The sequence below is a fragment of the Thalassophryne amazonica genome, chromosome 14 (assembly GCF_902500255.1).
Source record: "Thalassophryne amazonica chromosome 14, fThaAma1.1, whole genome shotgun sequence".
Classification (NCBI taxonomy): Eukaryota; Metazoa; Chordata; class Actinopteri; order Batrachoidiformes; family Batrachoididae; genus Thalassophryne; species Thalassophryne amazonica.
The window spans coordinates 93,197,018-93,220,680 of record NC_047116.1 but is presented as its reverse complement, the minus strand read 5'-3'; the positions used below and the strand labels follow the sequence as shown (position 1 = coordinate 93,220,680).

Below are 23,663 nucleotides of genomic sequence, written 5' to 3'. Positions count from 1 at the left end.
GGCGTGTCACTGGTATTGTGAGGGTGCGTAAACTTCAGCGTTGTGCTCATATGGTGCGTTTCTCTGTGTGTGATCCAGCGCACAGTGCCTGATGTTACGGCCACATTTGCTACAACTGGCTGCGACAAGCACATGGCTTTGCCACTTAATGGGCATTCCCGCAGCACACACACTAACATCTCCATAAGATGTCTTGTCAATGACTTCAGTGGTGTTATCTGGTTACAAAAACAGCGTGTTTAGCTTTAGAAGTGTTTATTTCTCCATAACGTTTATGAAATATATGAGAAACAGCTGTTTCTTATGCAGAAACCACTTTTGCAGAGCGTTTTCTGCCATCTTGTATTATTTTGTTGGGATTTGCAGAGGCTGTGTTGCGTCACTCATTATTTGCAAAAAATAGTCTTCAGGTCTATCTTGGCCCTGCCTAGCTGGTGGCAGAGCAACTGTTGCCTCTTGTCGCAACATGTCCACTCTCATTGAAAATGAAAGGCAAGTCACCAATTGGCCTCTGTTGCTTCCAGCTAATGTGCCCATGAGTGCTGAGGGCCCCAGTGGCTGGAGAAGTCCAAGGGGCTGAAGCAGATAGATGGTTATTTTAGAGATGTGAGGATGGACCAGTTGTCTGTATGGGTGGCTGCCACCCAGGACACAAGGTGTTTCCATGGGGCCATGGATGTGATGAATGCAGCACCAACGCATGGTCACGTTTTCAGTAATTTAATGTATCATTCATTACTTTGAAGCAGTTGTACTTTGAAAATCAACATAAAATTACACAACATAATTTATTATTATTATTACTAACAATACCGTTATGTAATGTAATAGTATTTCCATACTGTCATTTTATTATTTGAACGTTATTATTTAAATTTTGGTCTGACAGCAGGTCTGCTGGCACTTGGGCACATTTAAACCCAGATTAACGGAGGACTGCTGGTACTTGGCACCAGCATGCACCCTGAATGCCCTCTAGTTTTCTTGTCATTAAAGCAAAGTATTTGCATGAATTTACACAAACATTGTGCATCCAAACTTTTGACTTGTGCACCGTAGGTGCCTCCCAGCAGTGATTTTTGTCAAGCAGCACAGCAGTATATAAGTCAGTGTGATGCAGAGCGCCTTAAGCAGACTGAAGAATTTTGGGGATGGCATACAGAAGTCTGCCAACCAGTGGATTGCAACATCTATTTGTGTTGTGTTCTCATAAACAAACACAATGTCTGAATAAAACAAAAGCAAAACAGCAAATGTGACCACTGGCACTGAAGTTACAGATGAGTGCTGGATGAGAAATAAATATACTATACGGGTACTACTGCCAGCTCATTAAAATACAGTCTTGATACTTTCACTAATACATCAGAGTCACGCTGCAGCTGCAAAAAGGTTTTCAATTTGTTCCTCTGGTGCCAGTTATTGAGCCAGTTACACAATGGGACCTGCTGAGACACACCCATATGAACTATACAGCAATAAATTTTATTCACTGATGATGAGTGCAGCATAGTGAGCCTGTTCTTAAAATCCAGCCTGGACAGGAGGCCTTGAAATCATTCCACCTTGCAGTGTGCCATCATGGAAGACTGCTGCAGGCAGCCCTTGCTGTCTAATTCCAAACTTTCCTCATGGGGTCCTGACTAGGATAGTTTAAAAAGTCCACAACATGTACAAAGGAAATCTTGCTGAGTAAAAGTCTCAATTAAGGGTGGTGAGATACCCTGGAGAACCCCCCTGTAAGTCACATCATGTTCACTACAGGTTGACACTCGAATAATGAGGGGGAAAAAAAAAAAAATTAATTAATGAATTAGTTAATGCATTCTCCAAATCTGCTTGTTCCAGTTAAAGCTCTACGGCATTTGTTTTTTTTTTAAAGATTTAAGTCATAAAACTAATTTTCTCTGGCACCACTATAATTTTTTTCCTTAGCCTTTAAATAAGTGGTTCATAGTATAATTTTGCCAATATGATCAAAATTCTTGCTTTCTGGAAACAATTTAGCATTTTGACCCCTGAAGGGTAGAATTTCAAGTGATTGGACACAGTAACCTACATGTGGTAATGACTTCAGATTATGTTGGAGCTTCCCTGAGCTGCGTGAGGATGCTGGGAAGGACACACACCGACAACCAATCAGAGTAAAGAAAAGCAGCGTGACTTTAGCTGGCTGCTTGCTCAAACAAAGTAAACCAACATGGCGGAAAATGCTCTGAAACATATACAAATATGCATATGTACAAATAAATGTTTCCCATATATTTTGAAGACAGTCAGAAATAAACACTTCTAAATTTAAAACCACTGTTTCTGAAACCAGAAAACACATCTGAACAGATTTACAAGACATCATACAGATGTTAGTGTGCACGCCCCGGGGAACACACATCAAGCAAGTGGGTCAGGTCAAAGGTCATCTCAAAATGTCATGCATGTGCACGCTTCCTCCCACATGACTGCGCTAGAAGGAAAATACAATATTAGCAATGGAATTTCCCCCAGATAAAATATGTTCTCTTCATTAACATGAGCTGTAATTTTGCAACAAGTTATAAAAATAAGATGACATTATAATGCTTGGATTTCAGTAGAAACTAGTCGACGTTTGTTTTTGACGAGGATCCACCTGTTATATCATTGTTTTTTTAAACAAATTTCATGTGTTGTTCTGTGAAATGAACCCGTAATATGTTATAGAACCTTATTAGTTTTTTTTTTTTTTTTAAACTGTGTGCCCTCCTTTGACTGAGTTTGTGTAAGATAACCATTCATGCTCAGATCAGGTCAGCGTCCATTTGTTTCCTGTCTCTTGTCCAGTCTGTGTCTTGTTGTTGTGGCAGTTAGTGACCCCTATGTAATGTAGTCTGTTGTTGTATTGTAAGCTCCCATGACGTTTGTGTGTTTTTACTGTAAATCAGTGGTGTCAAAAGTACACACATTTGTTACTTAAGTAGAAGTATAGATACTGCAGTTTAAAAACACTCTGGTAAAAGTTGAAGTATCAACTTGACCTCTTTCACTCTTTAAGTATGTGCTCCAAAACCTACTTAAAGTATAAAAGTATAAAGTAACCTTTAAAAAAAAAAGGTAGATGCCACTATATGAATTGAAAGCTTAATTTAAAAACTGATTCATTCTACATGTGGCCCAAGACCCAAAACCCAAAATTACCACCAACACCACCTGCACAAAAATGTTTCATTTCTAGAAGCTCTGAAATACAATCTGGGACTATTCCAGGCAATAAACTGGAGTGAGTGCAGCATCCATTTAGTGAAGGAAAAAACAAACAAACAACTTATTCAGATTCATTCCAGTAGTATTCTGCTCTTACTTGTAGCAGTTTTCTAGTTTGGCAGATAGTTCTGGAGGAAATCACTGAAGAAATTAACACATTGAAAATATGGTTTGACCGAAACAAACTGTCATTAAATAAGACAGGGATGAAATGGAGGTGTAAGAGTCACTAGGTGTTCACAGGAAACACTTATTTATGTATGTATTTATTTATGTATGTTCATTGTTAGTTGCGTTTATATTTTCTGTTGTGTTTCTATTCAGGTTCTTTTTGCCTCTTTCTCTATAACTGTATATAATAATCATTAGATTATTAATATATAAACAAAAATAAATTTAAGAAATATTACAATTTGAAAACAAATGCACCCGAACGTGATGACAGCTGCAACTGCTTAATGCTAAGTTTTAACATTGAAAATGCCATAGACATGCTAACGCGTTAGCATCGCTCCAGTTTTTAAGTTATAAAATACATCTATCAACTGTTTCAGAAGACCATAACAGGTCGGTTTAACATAGAAAATGTAAATAATACTCACAGAAGTAAGCTCTTTAGGGTTTTAGCGGGGGACAATTAAGCGAAAGAAAGAAAGAATAAACGAAGCAATGGTCGAAGTATTGCTTCAATCTGCGAACCACTGCTTCGATTGGTTCACGGTTCAAAGCAAAGCCGCGCTGCAGAAAAGTTGATTACAGGCGCACATGACGTGAAATATATATATATATAAACATTAAACTGAAGCCAAGAGTAACGAGGCTGTTTGTTTTAAAAATGTAAGGAATAGAAAGTACAGATACTTGTGTGAAAATGTAATGAGTAGAAGTCAGAAGTAGGCAGAAAAATAAGTAAAGGAGTAAAGTATAGATACCTAAAAAGTGTACTTAAGTACAGTAACGAAGTATTTGTACTTCGTTACTTGACACCTCTGCTGTAAATTGTATGTTAATTTTTACAGTCTGTCAGGGGCTACAGATGGAAATTAGCCCACAGCTATAATCTGACATATTTACATTTTATGTGTTCACCAATATGTGTTGTCCCTTTTAAATAAATAAATGAAATGAAATTACAACTGTTTTCTTGAAGTTGCTGTTGTTGATTGATGTAAATATGACATTTGAATGAGCTGTGATACCGCTGATTACGGGAAACATTAATGCCGATGTTTGTTAATGCAGATCGTAACAACTGCTTTAGCAAGATTTTATAACAAACACAGCTTCTTATTCAGTCGCATAAAATAAGAATATATTGTAGAAGTTTACCCGCGCACTCCGTCCTTCTCCCCCGTCCTCTTTTCTTTGTTAAACTTCATGAGGTCTGGTCTCACTTCTCCGTCATTGGTCCTAAACAGTGATTCTTAATCTGCCTGGTTTCTGTTGGACAACTTGTTCCGAGTCCAGTAAGGTCGCCATGTTCATTTTGTTGAATGCTCGCACCACCAACTTCTCTTTTCTTTACCTAGTTTCTTCAAAAATGCTTTTAAATTGCACCACTGTCCATCACCAAAACCATCCAAACTCACGCTCGTATCATCCAATTCCATTAATTTCATTTGATAATTGTGTCCAAAGTTTTTTTTTTTTTTCTGAAGTTAACTTTTTTCCAAAGTTAACTTTTCCATTGCTTTTTGCATTGACCATTTCTACGTCGCTATCCAAACATTGGTGGTTTATTGCTTCCGGGTCAAATTTATCACGAATGACCTTTGGGCGTACCCATGATTCATTGCACACACTGCGGTAGCCGCTTTGCTTATTCCAGTTTGTATATTGGTTTTCATGTGCATAGCTTGTTCATGCCCCTGGTGACCTACATTAGCTTGCTGTAAAGCTGTATGACTCCTGTCAAACTATAAATCTGCATTCAGAAATGAATTTGCTGTTTCAGTTTTATGGATAAGAGGCGCGCTCATCGTCCTCAGGCATAAATGAGAATACACGAGCAGATCTTACCAGGCATGTGCACCATCCTGCAGTTGCACACCCGCAGGACCTCATTGGTCTCACAGAGCAAGCGACAGGCACTGATGCTGTACGAGTCATATCCCGGAAACTTCTCTTTGCTGGTGGAGCGGCAGTTCCCCCAGGGCTGGGGCAGGTAGGTCAGCTAAGCACAGGGAGATTTATTAGACGGCGGTTTGAGCCAGCGGGACAGAAGTGTTGCAGGCTGGTGGGGAAGCAGAGATGGTGTGGCATGATGAAGAAGACCTACCCTCTGCTCCTGACATGAAACAAAGGTTTGGAAGCCCGGAGAGACTCCGAAGCCCAGCTGGTGGATGTAGGGAGGCTCATCCTGACTGTGGATCTGAACTCGGATCCCGGCCTCCAGAGACGTCTCGTCTTTTTAGGATGAAACACAGCAGAACACAGAGAAAGTGGCAAAAGGCAGAGAACAAGAGAATATCATGTGCATCGTCTGACAACTTGGACTCGGTCTGAACCGAACGGAAAGCCGCTTTCTGTTATATCAGGCAGAAAGTCATATAACTGGCACAAACACAGCACGGGCCTTACTGTGAGGGTGTGGCACCAACATGTGGTGCAAATGCTTTGGGGCATTTCTAAGATTTATTTGTTGATCAAGATGGTGTGTAAACTGAGCACAAAGCTGAGTGCAATCACGCTGGATTCATCATCTGTTTTAGGCAAAGGTGTGTGGACCAAACACAAATTGGACCGGGGTGTCTCCTGTATAATACCTGCTTCGGTATTAAGTGTCTGCAAATGTGAAATATGAGAGCATTCATGGACAGAGCAAACACATGCATCCGTAGGCATAAAACTAGACGTTGCTATGACACCTGCATTAACATGCATATGAATACTTTAACTTTATATACATATATGATATAGACACATACTCGTATGCATACTTTATATTTATATACATGATGTACATGCATACAAATATTTAACCTTTATATATACATCATACAAATGCACATGAATATGCAAATGAATACCATACCTTTCTTTATATATGATACTAGCTCATTGCCTGTGGGGCTCTACGGGCTCTAGATTGGGTCGTGTTTATAAAATAGGTAACTGACATTTTTCAAAGTTGGTAATAAATTATGCAAAGTCTCTATGATGAGTTGGAATGGCGTGTGAGTCCAGAATGTTTTTAGAATCTTAGACGTTAGATCTCAAGTTTTTAGAACAGGAACCATTTTTCCCCTGTTAATTACATGTTTTTTAATGTTAATTTATTGTCTTAATGCATTGATAATTTTTAGGTTCTTGTTATCACATACACACTATTATCGTTATCATCATTATTATTTTATTGTATTTTATTATTCCTTCTGTTTTGTCATTTGATTTTTAAATGGACCACAATGGAAATAAGTGTTTTCACTTTCTTGTGTCATCTAAGTATTTTTAATGTATTTACAATTATATTATGTACTTACCTTGAACTTACTAAATAATTTCAATTCAAATCACAACAGAGTTGCCTCAAGGCGTTTCACACAAGTAAGGTCTAATCTTACTAACCCCCAGAGCAACAGTGGTAAGCAAAAACTCCCTCTGAGGAAGAAACCTCAAGCAGACCAGACTCAAAGGGGTGACCCTCTGCTACAGACACCAATTACAGAGCAATTCACAAAACGAATATACAGGAAAATCTGTTGGTGCACAGGACAGGAGGGTCTCCAACACAAATACCATAATAAAATCACGCCCCTTGTTTTTCCACCAGTTACAGGGCGGAGGACAAGCAGCATCCAAATATGGTACAAACCAGAGTTATTAATGTTTTTTTCCTGTTTGTTATGACTTTTTGTATTCAGTTCAGTTTGATTTTCCTGTGATGTGTTGTTTCCGTCCCTCTGAGCTCTGAGTATGTGCGCCGCTGCCTCTCCATGCCAGGTTTTCTGACTATTGATCTCTTTCAATATAAGAACTAGACTCAGGCTTTGATAGTAGGTGCAAAGTCTGTGTGCTGACGGATGATGTGACAGTGGCAGTTTTGCACCTGACCACAGCTCAGCTGTCGACCAACATGAATCCAAGTGTACGTGCTACTTAAAGAATGTGGGCACTTGGCACAAAAAACACATTTGGTGGAATCCCGTGCGTCACTTTTCAGTAGGTGAAGTCCCAGAAAGTGCATTCAAAACATATTTTCCATTTTGCATGAACATAATCCCACAGTGCTTTATACAGCTGGAGACCCAGAAAACAAATTTTTGATTTAAACCTGAAAAGAGACGTTTCATCCTGGACCACATGGCTGAACCTTATTGTACAGATAGTGTTGATTCTTACTTGTCTCCCTCCAGATGGGCAGATATTCATCCTGCTGGATGTCCAACATGATCTCCAGTCCGTTTCCCATCCCTCCCTGCTTGGTTTTCCTGGACGTGGTCTTGTTGCCATTGAAGGTGTAGCATTTCCCATATCTGGTGTACACCTAGAAGACAACACATAACTATCAGGGTCGTCACCACAAACGTGACAAACTCCAGTTGTTGGTGGTGACGACATCATTGGTGCAGTGTTGAAACAAATGCAGAAAACAAACTGACTCTCAGCTTTGGCAGCTTCTAAATGATGGAATATTACGTACAAACCCCTGATTGCAGCCAGCTGCCTCAGTCCCTTGTGGACTATGATACTTGAATGAATTTATATCAGCCACCAAGCACATAATTTGGCACCAACAGCCATCCAACAGAAATATCAAACAGCATAAGAGAATCTGATCTTCCTTTAATACAAAACAAAAGGCAGTGAGTGACTGTTGTCTTTAAAGGAGGCGTCACGTCGACACATATCAGAGGAGCGGCCCCAGTGGGGGACGCGCCATCTCCGTTTACTTATCTGCATGGCACAAAACACTCATCCTACAGGTCATTTGCCGTTGTCTCCAATCACTTTTAAACGCACAGCTTGTGATCGATGTGCATGCAAGAGTAATTTGGTGCAATAACAAAAAACACCAAACACCTGCTGCCAGATGCAACCTGACAACTACAAACAACAACCAAGAGAAATAGCAAGCTGCTGAACTGATGATGATGCTTCGCGGCGATGATTAATAACAGTTTCTGTCACTCGTATTTTGTAAACAGGAGTGAAAACAGACTGCGCCGTTAATTTGGATCAGCTGACAAACAAAATGGGTGGTTTTAAGGAATCAGTTGAACAAAGATTCTGATGTAACTCTGATGTAATATTTATGGACATGATAAAAAAAAAATAATCATTCTGACATATTTCGCAGAAACTGTCAAGAAATTGTCAATTGTCTAGTAACCCTCGACCTACACCTTGTCCCATTGCAGTTATGGCAGAAGATGGTTCAGTCCTGACAGATGCTGTACTCTCACGTTGGTGCCGCCTCCACTGAGCAGCTGTTTAAAGCTGATCCTCCTGCTGAGATGATTTCTGGAGCCGTGTTTTTTTTTTTTTTTTTACAGTTGATTCTTCAGGCAATTTTGAACCACCGAATCTTGGTGAGATTAAAAAGCCCAAGAAACAGCTGAGGGCGGGGAATGCTCCAGGGATTTATGGCATTGGAGCTGAGTGTTTCCAGGCAGGCAGAGATGCTGTTCTCCTGGCATTGCAAACAATGTTTATTTCAGTCTGGGAGACACGCATCATCACCACAGATTGGAAGAAAGAACTTGTTCTGGAAAGCAAAGGGTGATCGTATGGATGGTTATAACTACAGGGGTGTCACACTGCTCTCTGTGTCACGGAAGGTGCTTGCAAGGATTATTCATAACAGGATTCACTTCCAGCTACTTACTGCAGACCAGAACAGTCTGGCTTCATGACTACGAAGCCAACCCTTGACTGCATACTAGCCCCGCAAGTTCTCGTAGAATGCAAGTGTGAATATTGGCAGTGCGTCTTTGTAGACTATGTTGGTTTTCACAAAGGGTTTGGTTCACTGCTCTCTAACACATCCTGAGAATTCGTGGGCTCCCCAAGAAGCTACTGAACATCATAATCAGCCTGTACACAGATATTGTGAGTGTTGTGGGGAGTAGAGGCAGAGACTCTGAGTTTTTTCTCTGACACTGTTTAATGCTTGCTTGGACTGGGTGTTGGATTGGGTTGGGTTGCATCTGGCAAATTCAGGCTTTTCACGACTTCCTGGACTCGGCCTTCAGAGGTGTGTCTGTATGTGGTGAAATTGTGCAACTTGTAGACACTCACTGATCTTGGCAGTGACATGCATGTCTCAGGGTCATCTGCCTTTAAGATCAAGAGGCACCTGGGAAGAGCTCATGGGGACATGAGGTTGCGGGATAGTGATGTTTGATAATGACAATATCTTTGCAGGGGAACGAAAGTCCATGTCTTTAGGGCCCTGGTGCTGCCTGTCTTGCTGTATGATTGTGAGACTTGAATGCTAACCACTGACCTAAAGCCATGACTGGATAACCTTGGCACTAGGACTTTTTGGACGGTCCATGGGTACCGCTGGAATGACTTTGTATATATATACGAGGGACGATATGTATATCACACAAACACATGCAAAATTTGATTCTTACATGATAATTAGAACAATTTCTTTTTAGTTATCTGCCTAACTAATGTGAGCAAAAGATCCAAACCAGGTTACTTGAAACAACCCGATCTCACGGCAGTTCATAACGGCATCACAAAAAATGATTAAATCTATTAGTTTGTATTACGTGTTGTTTCGTGATGGTATCATAAAATTTGGGGTGACACACAAGGGGGTGGTTGATGGGTTATGGTTACAGTTAGGGCTAGGGTTGAAAATAATTAACTGAACTTGACCGCGTCAAGAAAACGTGATGCATTTCGTGACAGCATCACGAAAAAAAGTGTGAGACTGGGTTGGCTTGAATGTGGTGGTGTTAGCATGTGGAAATACCTTGCTTTTGGGATACAGTACCTCATTGCCTCATTTAATTTATTATTTTTGTTTACTATAAATGTAAATATTTATTTCAAAACACACGTGAACCTTTATTAGTTTGCTGAAAATGTGGATGACTCCTTTAAATGATTAAATAATATCAGAGTATTTAATTATTTTTCTGCTCATCAACTAGTCGTTGCCTGATTGTTTTCTTCTTCTTCTTGTCTTCGAAGGACGTTGACTTGAAGAAAAGTTGAATGGTCCTTTTAAAGGCCTTGTGAACCAGCAAAGACATACATTTAAGATGCGCTTACCACAACCTAAAAAGTAGTTCACTGAATACATTATGTGCAAACATGCAATAACACAGGGCTGTGATAAGGCCGCGGGAAATCACGCAGCAGGAGACGTCATCTGGTGAGGCACAGGTGAGACAGTGAAGCATCAACAGAGCTGAACGGACTGCAGACGTGTCATTATTCCGACACGGTCAGAGGCCTGCCAATAACAGTGACGCCTGTGTTCTGTCTTTGATATCTGTCTGATCCGCCTAATGAGTGCTGTGATGTCTAAAAGAGACGCTTGTGGGACAACAAAAGCTCTCATTTATAGACCACAGGGTGGACTTGCACATGAGGAATAAATAAAAGCTGCTTTGTCATGGGCTTTGGTTGAGTAATTCTCTGCAACACCAAGCAGTCGTACAAAATGCACAGCAGTGATTACAGTCAGACACGAGTGCAATAGTTGTGTGTTTGGTGACAGACGTGTTGTTTATGCAGTGTGAAAATGTGAACCCTGTCATTTTGGGGGTGTGTGTGTCTGCGTGACGTATTCACTTATTGCGGATTTAATATGTAGCTATGGTAACATTCAAAATTAATGAGTGTTTTGTTGAAGGGACACAGAAATGGTCTGAACAATTATACTTGATATCCATCCATCCATCCATCCATCCATCCATCCATCCATCCATCCATCCATCCATCCATCCATCCATCCATCCATCCATCCATCCATCCATCCATCCATCCATCCATTTTCTAAACCCTGTTCTGGCAGTTAAAGGTCATGGGGCAGGGGGGGCTAGAGCCTATCCCAGCAGTCAAGAGGTGAGGTACACCCTGGACTGTGATGCAGCCACCCAGTCTCATGATTTTTTTTTTCATGCTTCCGTCACGAAATTAGTCAAATTTTTGTTACAGGTTTTTTTTTTTTTTTTTAAACTATTACTAACCCTACTTCCACCCCAACCCTAACCTTAACCATAACCTAAACCTACTCCTTCCCCCAAAACTAACCATAATCACCCGACCCCCTCACTTCACTTTTAATTTCGTGCAGCCATCACGGAATTAATGAGAATTAATTTGTGCTGCCGTGACGAAAATGAGGCGCTTTCCATCACAATATCATGAACCAATAGATTAATGTATATTTCGTGCTGCTGAACCATGACTTGCCATGAGACCAGGTTGGATGCAGATGTGTGAATCAGGCTCCAGTGTGCAGACAACAGGAGCAGCTTAGCAAAGATAAGCGATTTATTTTACAATAAGAGGTGCAAAGGTCAGTAGAATAGTCCTTGGAGGCCAGCGGGTCTGGAGGCTCAGTGTGGGCAAACAGGAGGCGACACTGGGAAGAATGAAACTGAAAAGATGAAAAGAAACTGGCAATGAGGGGAAGAATGAACTGGTCTTTAAAACTGCTCAGGATGTGTATCATTGATTGTCGGTGCGAGATGTCAAAAGGTCAGTCCCACCCAGTGTAGACTCACAAAAAACAAACAGACACACAAGGGGAGGGCAACACAGGAAAAAAGGTAAAATCCCAACATGAACAGGCTTCCATCCAATTGCAGGGCGACACATATAGATAGATAAATTCATTCACACTCTCACGCAGACCTCCACTTCACCTTGGTAGTATCCCATAGACATGTTTGCTACCTGCTAGAGTGGCGCTCATTCTTCACATGAGGTACCAACTTAAACTAGCAACTACATGCTTATTATGTCACGCATAGTAATATAGAACAGAACGGGAAAGTAAAGTCAGAATTACACATTATGTAGAATGCATGAATGTGGATAATACCAAAAACTTTCAGTGGCACTATAAGTTATTCATGGAAAATTAGAAAACCTATTTTCAAACCTTTTGAACTCTTTGAAACACCCATGTTTTGAATATGAAAATGAACACATCCCCTGATGAGCTGTCACTTGTTAAACACTGCAACCTGATGGTCAGACAGTTCAGCAGTGTGTATCCTTTTCAAATTAGAAATGTACTATTTGCACAGGGCTACAGGGTATCTGTTGGCTCCACAGAAATCACAGCATCGTCGAGGATGTCAAGATCAGTAAACCCAATCCAACCGAAAGAGAGCCAGAACACATGCTAGTGGAATGCCAAAGATCACTGGGAAGAGGTCAGAGACTCTGCCCCAAATCTGCAGAGCCCTCACAGTTCCTGTGTACACGCCATCTATGATGTTCAGCAACTCACTGGGTTCCCACAGAGCAGCCCAGTCAACCCGAAGAAGCACTGCCCATATTCATGCTTGTCTTCAAAGAGTATTGGTGGAGATGGCATTCCCCTGCACTTGTTGAAGTCTAGATGGTTCTTTTCTAGAGTTAGATGACAAATCCTTTGTTCCAGTCCGTAGGGATGATACCTGTCTTCCAGATGTTAAACAAAGATTGCTTGCAATGCCAGGAAGACTGTATCTCCACCCGCTTGGAGGAGTTCAGGTCCAGTACCACAGGTCCCTGGAGCTTCTCCTGGCCTTAGCTCTTTCACCACCTTTGTGATTTCACTAAGGGTCTATTTACACTATGACATGAAGCATCTGATGCTGCCTAATGAAGCACATTCTCAAAAACCTCTGTGAAGGACCAGAGAAGGTTCGATCCAAATCCTTCGTTCAAATGACCTGTTTTCAGTGCAGGTTGATGTAGCTCGGCAGAGGGCAATGCTTAGCGATGATGTACTCACTGACTATTTGACATAGTTGAACATTTGCTGTTGGAGGGCAGGTGCATTGGTTGTGCACTCCGTGGAGCAGTTGTGTAGCTGATGGTCAACCCAATGTTTGGGATGTCATGTGACGTATCTTATATAAACGTAGCTCTGTGATTCCATCACTTGCTACTGGTGCCTCATCGAGACAAGTTCTACACATTTCTACATATTTTCTTCATACCTAAGGGATCCAGAGGGGGTGATGCATCCAGTCAGGCCACTGATGTTGGCCAGCGGAGGCCAGCAGAGGGCAGTGGAGCAGTAACAGCAGATGTTAAAGATATGAAGCAAGTTGTAAATTTTTAAAGGGCCACGACAAACATTAGTATTGACTGATGTCAACTTTGCTCCTGCAGAGTCTGGTGGACCTCTGTGCTGGTCAACAGTAAGAAACCTTTGACTTTCCGTCAGCAAATGTCAGGCTTAATGTCAGAGTGTGAATGGACTATAATATTTAGGGACTGGCTACTGAATGGCAGATCAGCCACCAGGACCTTGGCTCTGGAAGCATCTAATCTTGGGTGGAGGATCAACTTTGTACAACTGCATAAGATAGCCGGCCCAGTGGGACCGTACAGCAGAGTCATCTGTCAGGACTGAGCTGACATGTGCCATGATGAGGTTTAGAGGAATGCTGTGATTTGATTCCTCTTTGAGCAGGTTGGGGCTGCTATTATGTATGTGTGTGTGTCTGTGGGGTTCATCATTTGTCATTCAGTTCAGTTCTTACCCACAGGACCACGAAAGTAACATGCTGAGAAACCAAATAAGAAAACATTTAAAATATGTACAAGATAAGACATTCAGCAAACTGCCTCAGACACAAAAGTCTCCTTTGGGCTGTTGTACAGCTGATCTTCATGGGCTGCCTGCAAGGTAGTGACTAAAAGGCAGAGCAGGGATTGTGGGGAATTTTTTTTTAATAATGTCCTCACCATTTTTCCATTCCTTGTTGATGGACATATACAGTAGTGTTCAGAATAATAGTAGTGCTATGTGACTAAAAAGATTAATCCAGGTTTTGAATATATTTCTTATTGTTACATGGGAAACAAGGTACCAGTAGATTCAGTAGATTCTCACAAATCCAACAAGACCAAGCATTCATGATATGCACACTCTTAAGGCCATGAAATTGGGCTATTAGTAAAAAAAAAGTAGAAAAGGGGGTGTTTACAATAATAGTAGTGTGGCATTCAGTCAGAGTTTGTCAGTTTTGTGGAACAAACAGGTGTGAATCAGGTGTCCCCTATTTAAGGATGAAGCCAGCACCTGTTGAACATGCTTTTTTCTTTGAAAGCCTGAGGAAAATGGGACGTTCAAGACATTGTTCAGAAGAACAGTGTAGTTTGATTAAGAGACACGTGGAAGAAAAACAGAAAACAACCATCAAAATAGATAGAAGAAAATGGATAAAAGACGTGCAGAAGAGGTTACAATGTGCTAAAGAACACATCAACTGGCATAAAGAGAAATGGAGGAATATTCTGTGGACTGATGAGAGTAAAATTGTTCTTTTTGGGTCCAAGGGCCGCAGACAGTTTGTGAGACGACCCCCAAACTCTGAATTCAAACCACAGTTCACAGTGAAGACAGTGAAGCATGGTGGTGCAAGCATCATGATATGGGCATGTTTCTCCTACTAGGGTGTTGGGCCTATATATCACATACCAGGTATCATGGATCAGTATGAATATGTCAAAATACTTGAAGAGATCATGTTGCCTTATGCTGAAGAGGACATGCCCTTGAAATGGGTGTTTCAACAAGACAATGACCCAAATGACACTAGTAAACGAGCAAAATCTTGGTTCCAAACCAACAAAAATTAATGCCTCAGAGATGTGAAGAAATCATGAAAAACTGTGTTTATACAACTAAATACTAGTTTAGTGATTCACAGGATTACTAAAAAAGCAGTTTGAACATAATAGTTTCGAGTTTGTAGCGTCAACAGCAGATGCTACTATTATTGTGAACACCCCCTTTTCTACTTTTTTTTTTACTAATAGCCCAATTTCATAGCCTTAAGAGTGTGCATATCATGAATGCTTGGTCTTGTTGGATTTGTGAGAATCTACTGAATCTACTGGTACCTTGTTTCCCATGTAACAATAAGAAATATACGCAAAACCTGGATTAATCTTTTTGTCCCATAGCACTACTATAATTCTGAACACTACTGTAAGTAAGTAATTAAGTAAGCTTTATTTATTATATAGCACTTTTCTCAGACCAAGGTCACAAAGTGCTTCACATAGCATAAATAAGCAGTAGAAAACAACGCATACAAATATAAAAACAGTCAAGTAATTGAAACTAAAATGCCAGTTTGAAAAAAATGTGTCTTGAGTTGCTGTCTAAAAACATCCAGAGAATCCAGAGAGCGAAGGGAACAGTGAAGCTCATTCCAGAGGCGAGGTGCCACAGCTTTAAAGGAGCTGTCCAGTCGAGTTTTGAAACAAGTACAGGGAACCATCAGCAGGTTCTGATTGGAAGACCTCAAGCTCCTGCTGGAAACATAAGGCTGGATCAGGTCCTTAATGTATTCCGGTGCCTGCCCACGTAAAGCTCTAAAGGTCAGCACTAGGATTTTGTAATTTATCCTGTAAAAAACAGGGAGCCAATGTAAAGACTTGAGGACAGGAGTAATATGCATTCTCCTGTTGGTGCGGGTAAGAAGTCGCGCAGCAGAGTTCTGCACTACCTGCAGGTGGGCCAGCTCTTTCTTACTGAGGCATGTGAACAGACTGTTACAATAATCAAGTCGCAAGGAAACAAATGCATGTACAACCATCTCTAGGTCATTAAAAGCCACCATTTTGCGTAATTTGGAAATGTTTAGAATTTGGAAAAAACAGTTCTTAACGAGCTGCCTAGTGTGATGTACAACTTACATTTATGAAAATAAAGGTGTGTTCCTATTGTTGTTGTCAGGGTTCACGTGTCTTGTTTCTGTTTTTATCATATTTTCAAGAGTATAAATCATTCTTTTTTTTACTAGTTTTGGAGGTCTTGCGACTTATACTCCAGTGACACTTATATACGAAACACAACACATTTCTTAACAACAACAACAAAAAAGGTGTGTAGCACGCCTTATCCTCCAGAAATGATGATAGCTTTTGCTGGATATCCTGTAGTTGTTACATGTGTCTATGTTTATAGTTTGTTTCTGGAGAAATAAAGAAAAGTGAAGCTATTTTTAAAAAGTAGCTCAATTAGTGCTCCAGTTTGACAGAAGGCACATTATAGAGTGGAGTCTCAGCTTCTTGTTGTCTTATGGACACTTTTCTTAATGCCACTGAGTACAAGCTCAAATTCATTATTTCCTTTTAACTCTAAAGTAGTTAAAGTTGAAAGGAAATTTCAACTCTAACTACTTTAGTAATTAGAGTTGAAATTTGTCTTTATGAATTTTGCTGATATAGACAACAAAATTGTTGCCTATATCAAACGATATGTGGCCTGAACTGTACGCCCTCACAGATACAAAGTATTCAATGCATTCTGCTTCTCTTAGTTTTTAAAACCAAAGATTTGAAGTTTTTTTTTTTTTTTTTTTTACTGCCGTGTGCTATTAGGTTGACATACAAGTAGTTTAATCTGTATTTGGCCAGTGCGGAGCAGTTGAGGAGGTAAGCTGCACTTATCACTGATCCTCTGCCCTTCATTGACACGTTTAAGCCTCGGCAGGCAGACTTTATCTGATCCAGCGGGCACCAGAGTCGAGGGAGGATTCCACTTTGGCAGCATTCAAAACACGCCGACCCAGTGCCTGGATTCCGCTATAAAACTTTGGATGCCAGTGTGTTCACAAAGGACATCTCCTGAGAGCAAAAGCAAAGTTTTCCCATCATCACAACCAAGAAATGACTTTTTGGCAGAATCTCTGCTGGTTTATTTCTCAGCTCCTGTCCCCCCCAACACCACTCCTGCATCTACTGTGTGATTGATGGGGCATTTTTCTTTTGTAACATCTCGCACCAAATTTAGCAAAAGCATCAGGACCGACTTTCTTTGGCAGGTCCCAAAACTTTGCACCAGAAAAGAAGCAGCAGTTCGGCAGTTACAGACACAAGGAGGATTGTGTGTGTGAGTCCGTCAAGTTGCATATAATTAATCTCATTGAGATCATTGTAGATGAACAGCCTATAATTTTTTGCACCTGCGTATAGGTTTTCCCCTCTCCAATCAACTTTTTAATCAAACTACGCTGTTCTTCTGAACAATGTCTTGAACGTCCCATTTTCCTCAGGCTTTCAAAGAGAAAAGCATGTTCAACAGGTGCTGGCTTCATCCTTAAATAGGGGACACCTGATTCACACCTGTTTGTTCCACAAAATTGACGAACTCACTGACTGAATGCCACAAATACTATTATTGTGAACACCCCCTTTTCTATTTTTTTTTTTTTTACTAATAGCCCAATTTCATAGCCTTAAGAGTGTGCATATCATGAATGCTTGGTCTTGTTGGATTTGTGACATAGCACTACTATTATTCTGAACACTACTGTACATGTCAGTCCTGCATTCTGATGAGGTTAACTCTGTGACAGTACACATGGAGCCTTTACTTCTTGGAGATGCCTGCCGTCATTTGCATATTCTTTATTTCGCCAATTATATCCTAAATGGACTTATTGTCAAGCCATTATGAGTCATTTGCCAGTGTTTTTTCTCTTCCAGAGTGCCTTTTTTTCATTTAGTTTCTCTCCATGCTAAGTCCATTAAGAGCCCAACCCTGTACCATGTCCCTCAAAAGCTGGGGTAGGGTAAACCCTTAAACACCCTCTTTACGGTCGTCATCTGACATCCCTGTAGCACTTTCCCTTTTAAATAACCTGCAGGAAGCACTTCAATGCTTCTCCAGAGGACATCCATTTCCAGGCAAGCGGCGTGTCATCAGCAAGCTCTGCGAGTACGAGCAAGGAGGATTTGAATTCATTTGCAGAGGGTGGTAGAAAATGTGAGCGCACTGATTGGCAGTTTAAAGCCATTAAGGCAGGCTCATGCAGGTTTAAGGTATAGGCAGAATGTTCCTTGATTTAATGACTTCATTACAAGTTCCTTGCAGAATCCCAGTCACAATGTGACACAGACTGCATATTTACTTCAATGTTGATTACGCCACTGAGGTGGTATTTACACCCACATTAGTTTGTACTCTGAAACAAACAAAAGCACTATTTTTCCACAAAAACCCAGTTAATGTGTGAGGCAAATTCAGGCAACGGGACACAGCCAGGGAGTCTTAACATATATGGACAGACATTATGAAGCACATTTAGGTGCAGTCCCAGTACTCTCCTTTCTCCGTACTCAGCACTTTCCCTTTATTTTTCAAGTTCATGTGAAGTTTTGTGTGTCGATTTCTTTCAGGGATTGAGGGGGACTGGTCATATCTCCCTGCAAACAGCCCTTAAAAATAAGTGCTGTCAGATCCAGGTTAGAAATGAAGGGGAACACTGGAGTCAAACAGTTCACAACCCATAGGAGATGTGCACGTTATGTAAAAATGTCAGTCCAAACTGACCTCTCTCTGTTGTTCATAGTACATAGATAGGGACGATCCCTTCTCTACCCCATCGCCATCATCTGTCTGGTGGCCAGAGATAGACTCCGCCCCTGCCTTCTACTGACGGCAGGATCTGAGATCTTGAAACCCATTCTCCTGGTGTGATGGGAAGTCCATCAAAGACTCTCTTGATATTTTGTACAATGTTTTATGGTAGAAATACCCACAATGCTTGACAAACAGATTTAGTCTCAGAACGATGGTTACCGGTGTCACAGACCAAACGTTCTCCCTAAAAATCGGTCCCCCTGATGACGTGGTTCACGGATTAACACCTCGTTTCTGCTTCAAACTGCACTCCAGTCATCATCTATCTCAGCGATAGATATCTGAAGCTTTTGTACAACAATCATTTCCACATTATTTCATCATAAAAGGTGGCAGAAGTGATCAGAGCACTGCAGCTAAACGAGCTGCTGCTGATGCATTCACCGCGCGTCGGACATTTCAAAGCGTCACAGAATTTTGCCTCGTTTCAGCTTAAAATTGACTTTAGAATGCTTTAAGAGGTTTACCTTTATCATCTAATGGTTAATAATCCCATTAATCCATTTGACTGCTTTGAGTGAAGAGACTCTGTCTCAGACGTGCTGCTGTGGTCCAAAATAACGCATGCGCAGATGCAAAAGGTGGACTGATTCTTAGGGGCAGACCGTTCGGTCTGCTACACCGGCACAGTGAAAGAAGTCCATAAAAGTTAGCAGATGTTGTGGCTAACATTGCAACAAATTACAAAATACATCAGAACACATTAGTTTAATGGAGATGCAATGTAAAATGTGATTAATTTGTGATAATCCGTTCTCCTTTTTCAGCACAGGACTTTCTGGACTATTTTGAAAAGAAAATAGAAGGTATTAGGTTGAGCACATCTCAGCATACTTTGGTCCAATCATTGTATTCAGCTACTGAGCTGGTGGGGACTACCACTGAGGTGCTACCTAGATTCACGGAATTTAACAGTATCTCACAAGGTGTGCTGACGAAACTCGTGATGTCTACTAGAAGCACAACTTGTTTATTTGATCCTATACCAACAAAATTGTTTAAGGGTCTTTGGCCCATTCTTGGGCCGACTGTGCTGGAAATTGTTAACCTTTCTTTAAACTCTGGCTCTGTTCCGAATTGTTTTAAATCTGCCGTGGTTAAACCACTACTCAAGAAATCTAATCTTGATGCTGGTGTATTGAAAAATTATAGGCCGATATCAAATCTATCATTCTGCTCTAAAATTCTGGAAAAGGTGGTTTCACGGCAGCATGTGGACTATCTTACTGAGAATAACCTTTTTGAGCCACTGCAGTCTGCTTTTAGAAGACATCACTCCACAGAAACAGCACTTATTAAAGTAGTTAATGATCTTCTGCGAGCAATGGACTCGGATACTACTACAGTATTGGTGTTGTTGGATCTCAGTGCTGCGTTTGACACAGTTGATCACCATATTCTACTTGATAGGCTAGAAAACTGTTTCGGGATTACTGGAACTGCTCTTGCATGGCTGACGTCTTATCTGTCTGGTCGTTCCCATTGTGTTTTGTGCAATGACACTACCTCTGACTTTAAGGGCATGAAGTTTGGGGTTCCGCAGGGATCCGTTCTGAGTCCCCTGCTTTTTTCCCTGTATATGGCACCCCTTGGGAACATTTTGCGGCGGTTCGGGGTTGCTTTTCATTGTTATGCTGATGATACTCAGTTGTATATGCCTACAGCTGCTGGAAATCCTGTCCACATAAAATCTTTACAGGACTGTCTTGCAGCAGTGAGAAGTTGGATGTCTAGCAACTTTCTACTTTTGAACTCTGATAAGACTGAAATGATGGTTCTTGGTCCAGCAAGATATCGGCATCAATTTGATCAGCTGGCGCTTAGCCTAGGTTCATGTGTTATACATCATACTGACAAAGTGAGGAACCTTGGGGTAAACTTTGATCCTACGTTGTCCTTTGACCTCCACATTAGGGACATTACGAGGACTGCTTTCTTTCATCTGAGAAATATAGCAAAGATTCGCCCCATCCTCTCTATGGCTGATGCTGAGACTCTGATTCATGTGTTTGTCTCTTCTAGATTGGATTATTGTAATGCTTTATTTTCTGGCCTGCCGCAGTCTAGCATTCAAGGACTTCAGTAGTAAAGTAGAAGGTTTGACCACATTACTCCCATTCTGGCATCCCTTCATTGGCTACCGGTTTCTGCCAGATCGGATTTTAAAGTTTTATTGTTGGTTTATAAAATTGTTCATGGACTGGCACCTTCCTACCTGGCGGACTTGGTTAAGCCCTAAGTACCTGCGAGGCCTTTGCGTGTTCTGAGGATGAACAAAAAGTCTGTGGGGTATAGAGCCTTCTCCTACCGTGGTCCGGCTCTTTGGAACGATCTACCTGCTGTTATTCGGCAGTCTGACATGGTGGAGATTTTTAAATCAAGACTGAAGACCCACTTTTTTAGACTGTCTTATCATTAATTTTTTAATCTGTTTGTGTTTGCTTTGTAATTTCTTTTTATTCTACTGTGTTTTATCTTTTTACTGTGCTTTTCTTGCTTTTAATTTTGATTTTAGATTAATTTGTGTTGTTGTGAATTATGTGAAGTGCCTTGGGACGACTTTGTCATGATTTGGCGCTATATAAATTAATAAATTGAAAATTGAATTGATAACAGCCTTTAGAGCATGTCACTATAACATCATGCAAACGGCGATTTGTGGGTGACAATAAAGCTGTTTCAACAGGATTAAGAATTTAGCTTTATAAATAACACATCACCAATGTTTTTGTGCTTTTTTCTTCATCTGATAACAGCACAGAGCTGAATGTTCCACAGGCAGAACTGCACTGTAATAGCCAAAGAGTTTAACTTGCTGATTATTATCAGTAAATACAAGCGTTTGTTCTTGGTAATCAGGACAAATGCTAATGATAGCAAGGTACAGGTGTGTTATCCTGCCATAGTAACATTAAGCTATTATTCCAGAGAATAAACCAGGGAAACTGTATTAAAATCCCAGCTGTTGTGTTAGTTTTTTGTAATTTTTACATATAAGTAACAAATATTTGAGCCACGATGTAACTGTTATAATTCCCATTTGATGTCTTGTAACTGGATAGCAGTCATGTGACTTTTTCAATCACTGCAATGGTTAAAAAAAATTGATTTATATATTTATCTATATATTATATTGACCTGTTATGTGGAGTCCCTCAAGGTTCTGTTTTGGGCCCCATTTTATTTTTATTGTATTTGATCCCTTTAGGTAAGATCATTCAAAGATTCACTGATGTTTCTTACCAGTTATATGCGGATGACATCCAGCTTTACTGCTCCTTTAAGCCGTCTGAGATTAAGAAGCTCGATTCCTTCCTCCATTGTTTAGTGGAAATAAAACAATGGCTAAGGAATAACTTTCTTTAGCTCAATGCAGACAAAACAGAGACATTGGTTTTTGCCCCTGATGCCCATATTCCAGGTATTCAACAGTACTTGGGTGACCTTGGCCAGTCTGCAAAATCGAGTCTTTGAAACTTGGGTGTCATCTTTGACAAAGACATGTCATTGGTACAGCATTGTAAACAGCTGACGAGGAACTGCTTCTTTCAACTAAGAAACATCTCTAAGCTCAGGAAAATGGTGTCACGAAATGATTTAGAGCTTATTATTCATGCTTTTGTGTCAACATGTTTAGACTATTGTAACAGTTTGTTTTCATGTCTAAACAAGAAGGAGTTGCGTCGACTGCAGTTGGTACAGAACTCTGCAGCGAGAATTCTGACACAAGCCAACAGGAGGACTCGCATTTCCCCAATTTTAAAGGAGCTTCATTGGCTGCCAGTGTCCTACAGGATCAATTTTAAAATTTTGGTTTTAACCTTTAGAGCTCTACATAGTCAGGCGCCTCCCTATATCTGTGACCTCATCCAGCCTTATGCCCCTGCCAGGGCGTTGAGGTCTGTGGATCAAAATTTGTTGATGGTTCCACGCACCCGTTTTTCAACCAGAGGAGAGCGATCCTTTCAGGCTGTTGCTCCCAGGCTTTGGAATGGTCTCCCGCTCTCTCTGCGCTCACTGGACTCTGTTGACACTTTTAAAAGCCAACTTAAGACCTTCTTTTTTACACAAGCTTTTGCTTAGCTTTTGGGCTGCTATGCTATGTTTTTAAATGTCTTGGCCACTGTGTGGTGTATTGTGTGGTGTATTGTGCTTTTTATGTTGTGAAGCACCTTGTGGCTCTTGTCTGTGAAAGGTGCTATACAAATAAAACTTACTTACTTACTTATCTCCGTGATCTCTTCCCCAGATATAGAAACTCAAGTAAAAGGTGGTAATTATTTAATGTTACTGGTATAATGTAAAAAAACAAAAAAGAAAGACGCAGACCCAAATCTATACAGATGTTTGGCAACGCAACACAAGATGCATCTGGGACACGCCACAGCCTCCATGCACCAGCAACGCATCTGGTGTGTTTCAGACCTTATGAATGCACTTGGTGGTGCACACAATATGCACACAATTCTTTTAATGCTCAGTGGTAAAATGCCAGCAACTAAACATGACGTCATTAATGGAACATTTCTCGTCCATTTTTTCACAACAGACGTTATAACAAAGAAATGAAGGCTCAGTGGCACAATGTAGCAGTGTTCAGTCAGACACCTCAATTATTTTGAAAAAATATTAGAAATATAGACATAGAAGTGACACGATGCCTTTTCTTGATATAACATTTGGGCTGTCTAGTTTCTATTTTTTATTTTCCATTTGTTGACTCAACAGTGAGTATCTTAGCCAGCTTTGCATTTATAGGATTTATTTCAGGGAGCCTGTATTCGCTTTGGCTTATCCAACTGTGCCTAATTAATTGCCAGCTAAAATGTTTTCAACATCTACACAAAAA

General features: G+C 40.6%; 1 protein-coding gene across 1 annotated transcript in view; it reads right to left on the bottom strand.

Moving 5' to 3' along the window:
• asic4a (acid-sensing (proton-gated) ion channel family member 4a) overlaps positions 1-23,663 on the bottom strand; it is a 253,901-nt gene that overhangs the window by 30,535 nt on the left and 199,703 nt on the right. The window contains exons 2-4 of the mRNA XM_034186256.1: positions 7,582-7,726; positions 5,519-5,646; positions 5,260-5,413 (exon numbers count right to left, since the gene is read on the bottom strand). Of these exons, the coding sequence (XP_034042147.1) occupies positions 5,260-5,413; positions 5,519-5,646; positions 7,582-7,726 (427 nt within the window). The remainder of the gene's footprint in view (positions 1-5,259; positions 5,414-5,518; positions 5,647-7,581; positions 7,727-23,663) is intronic.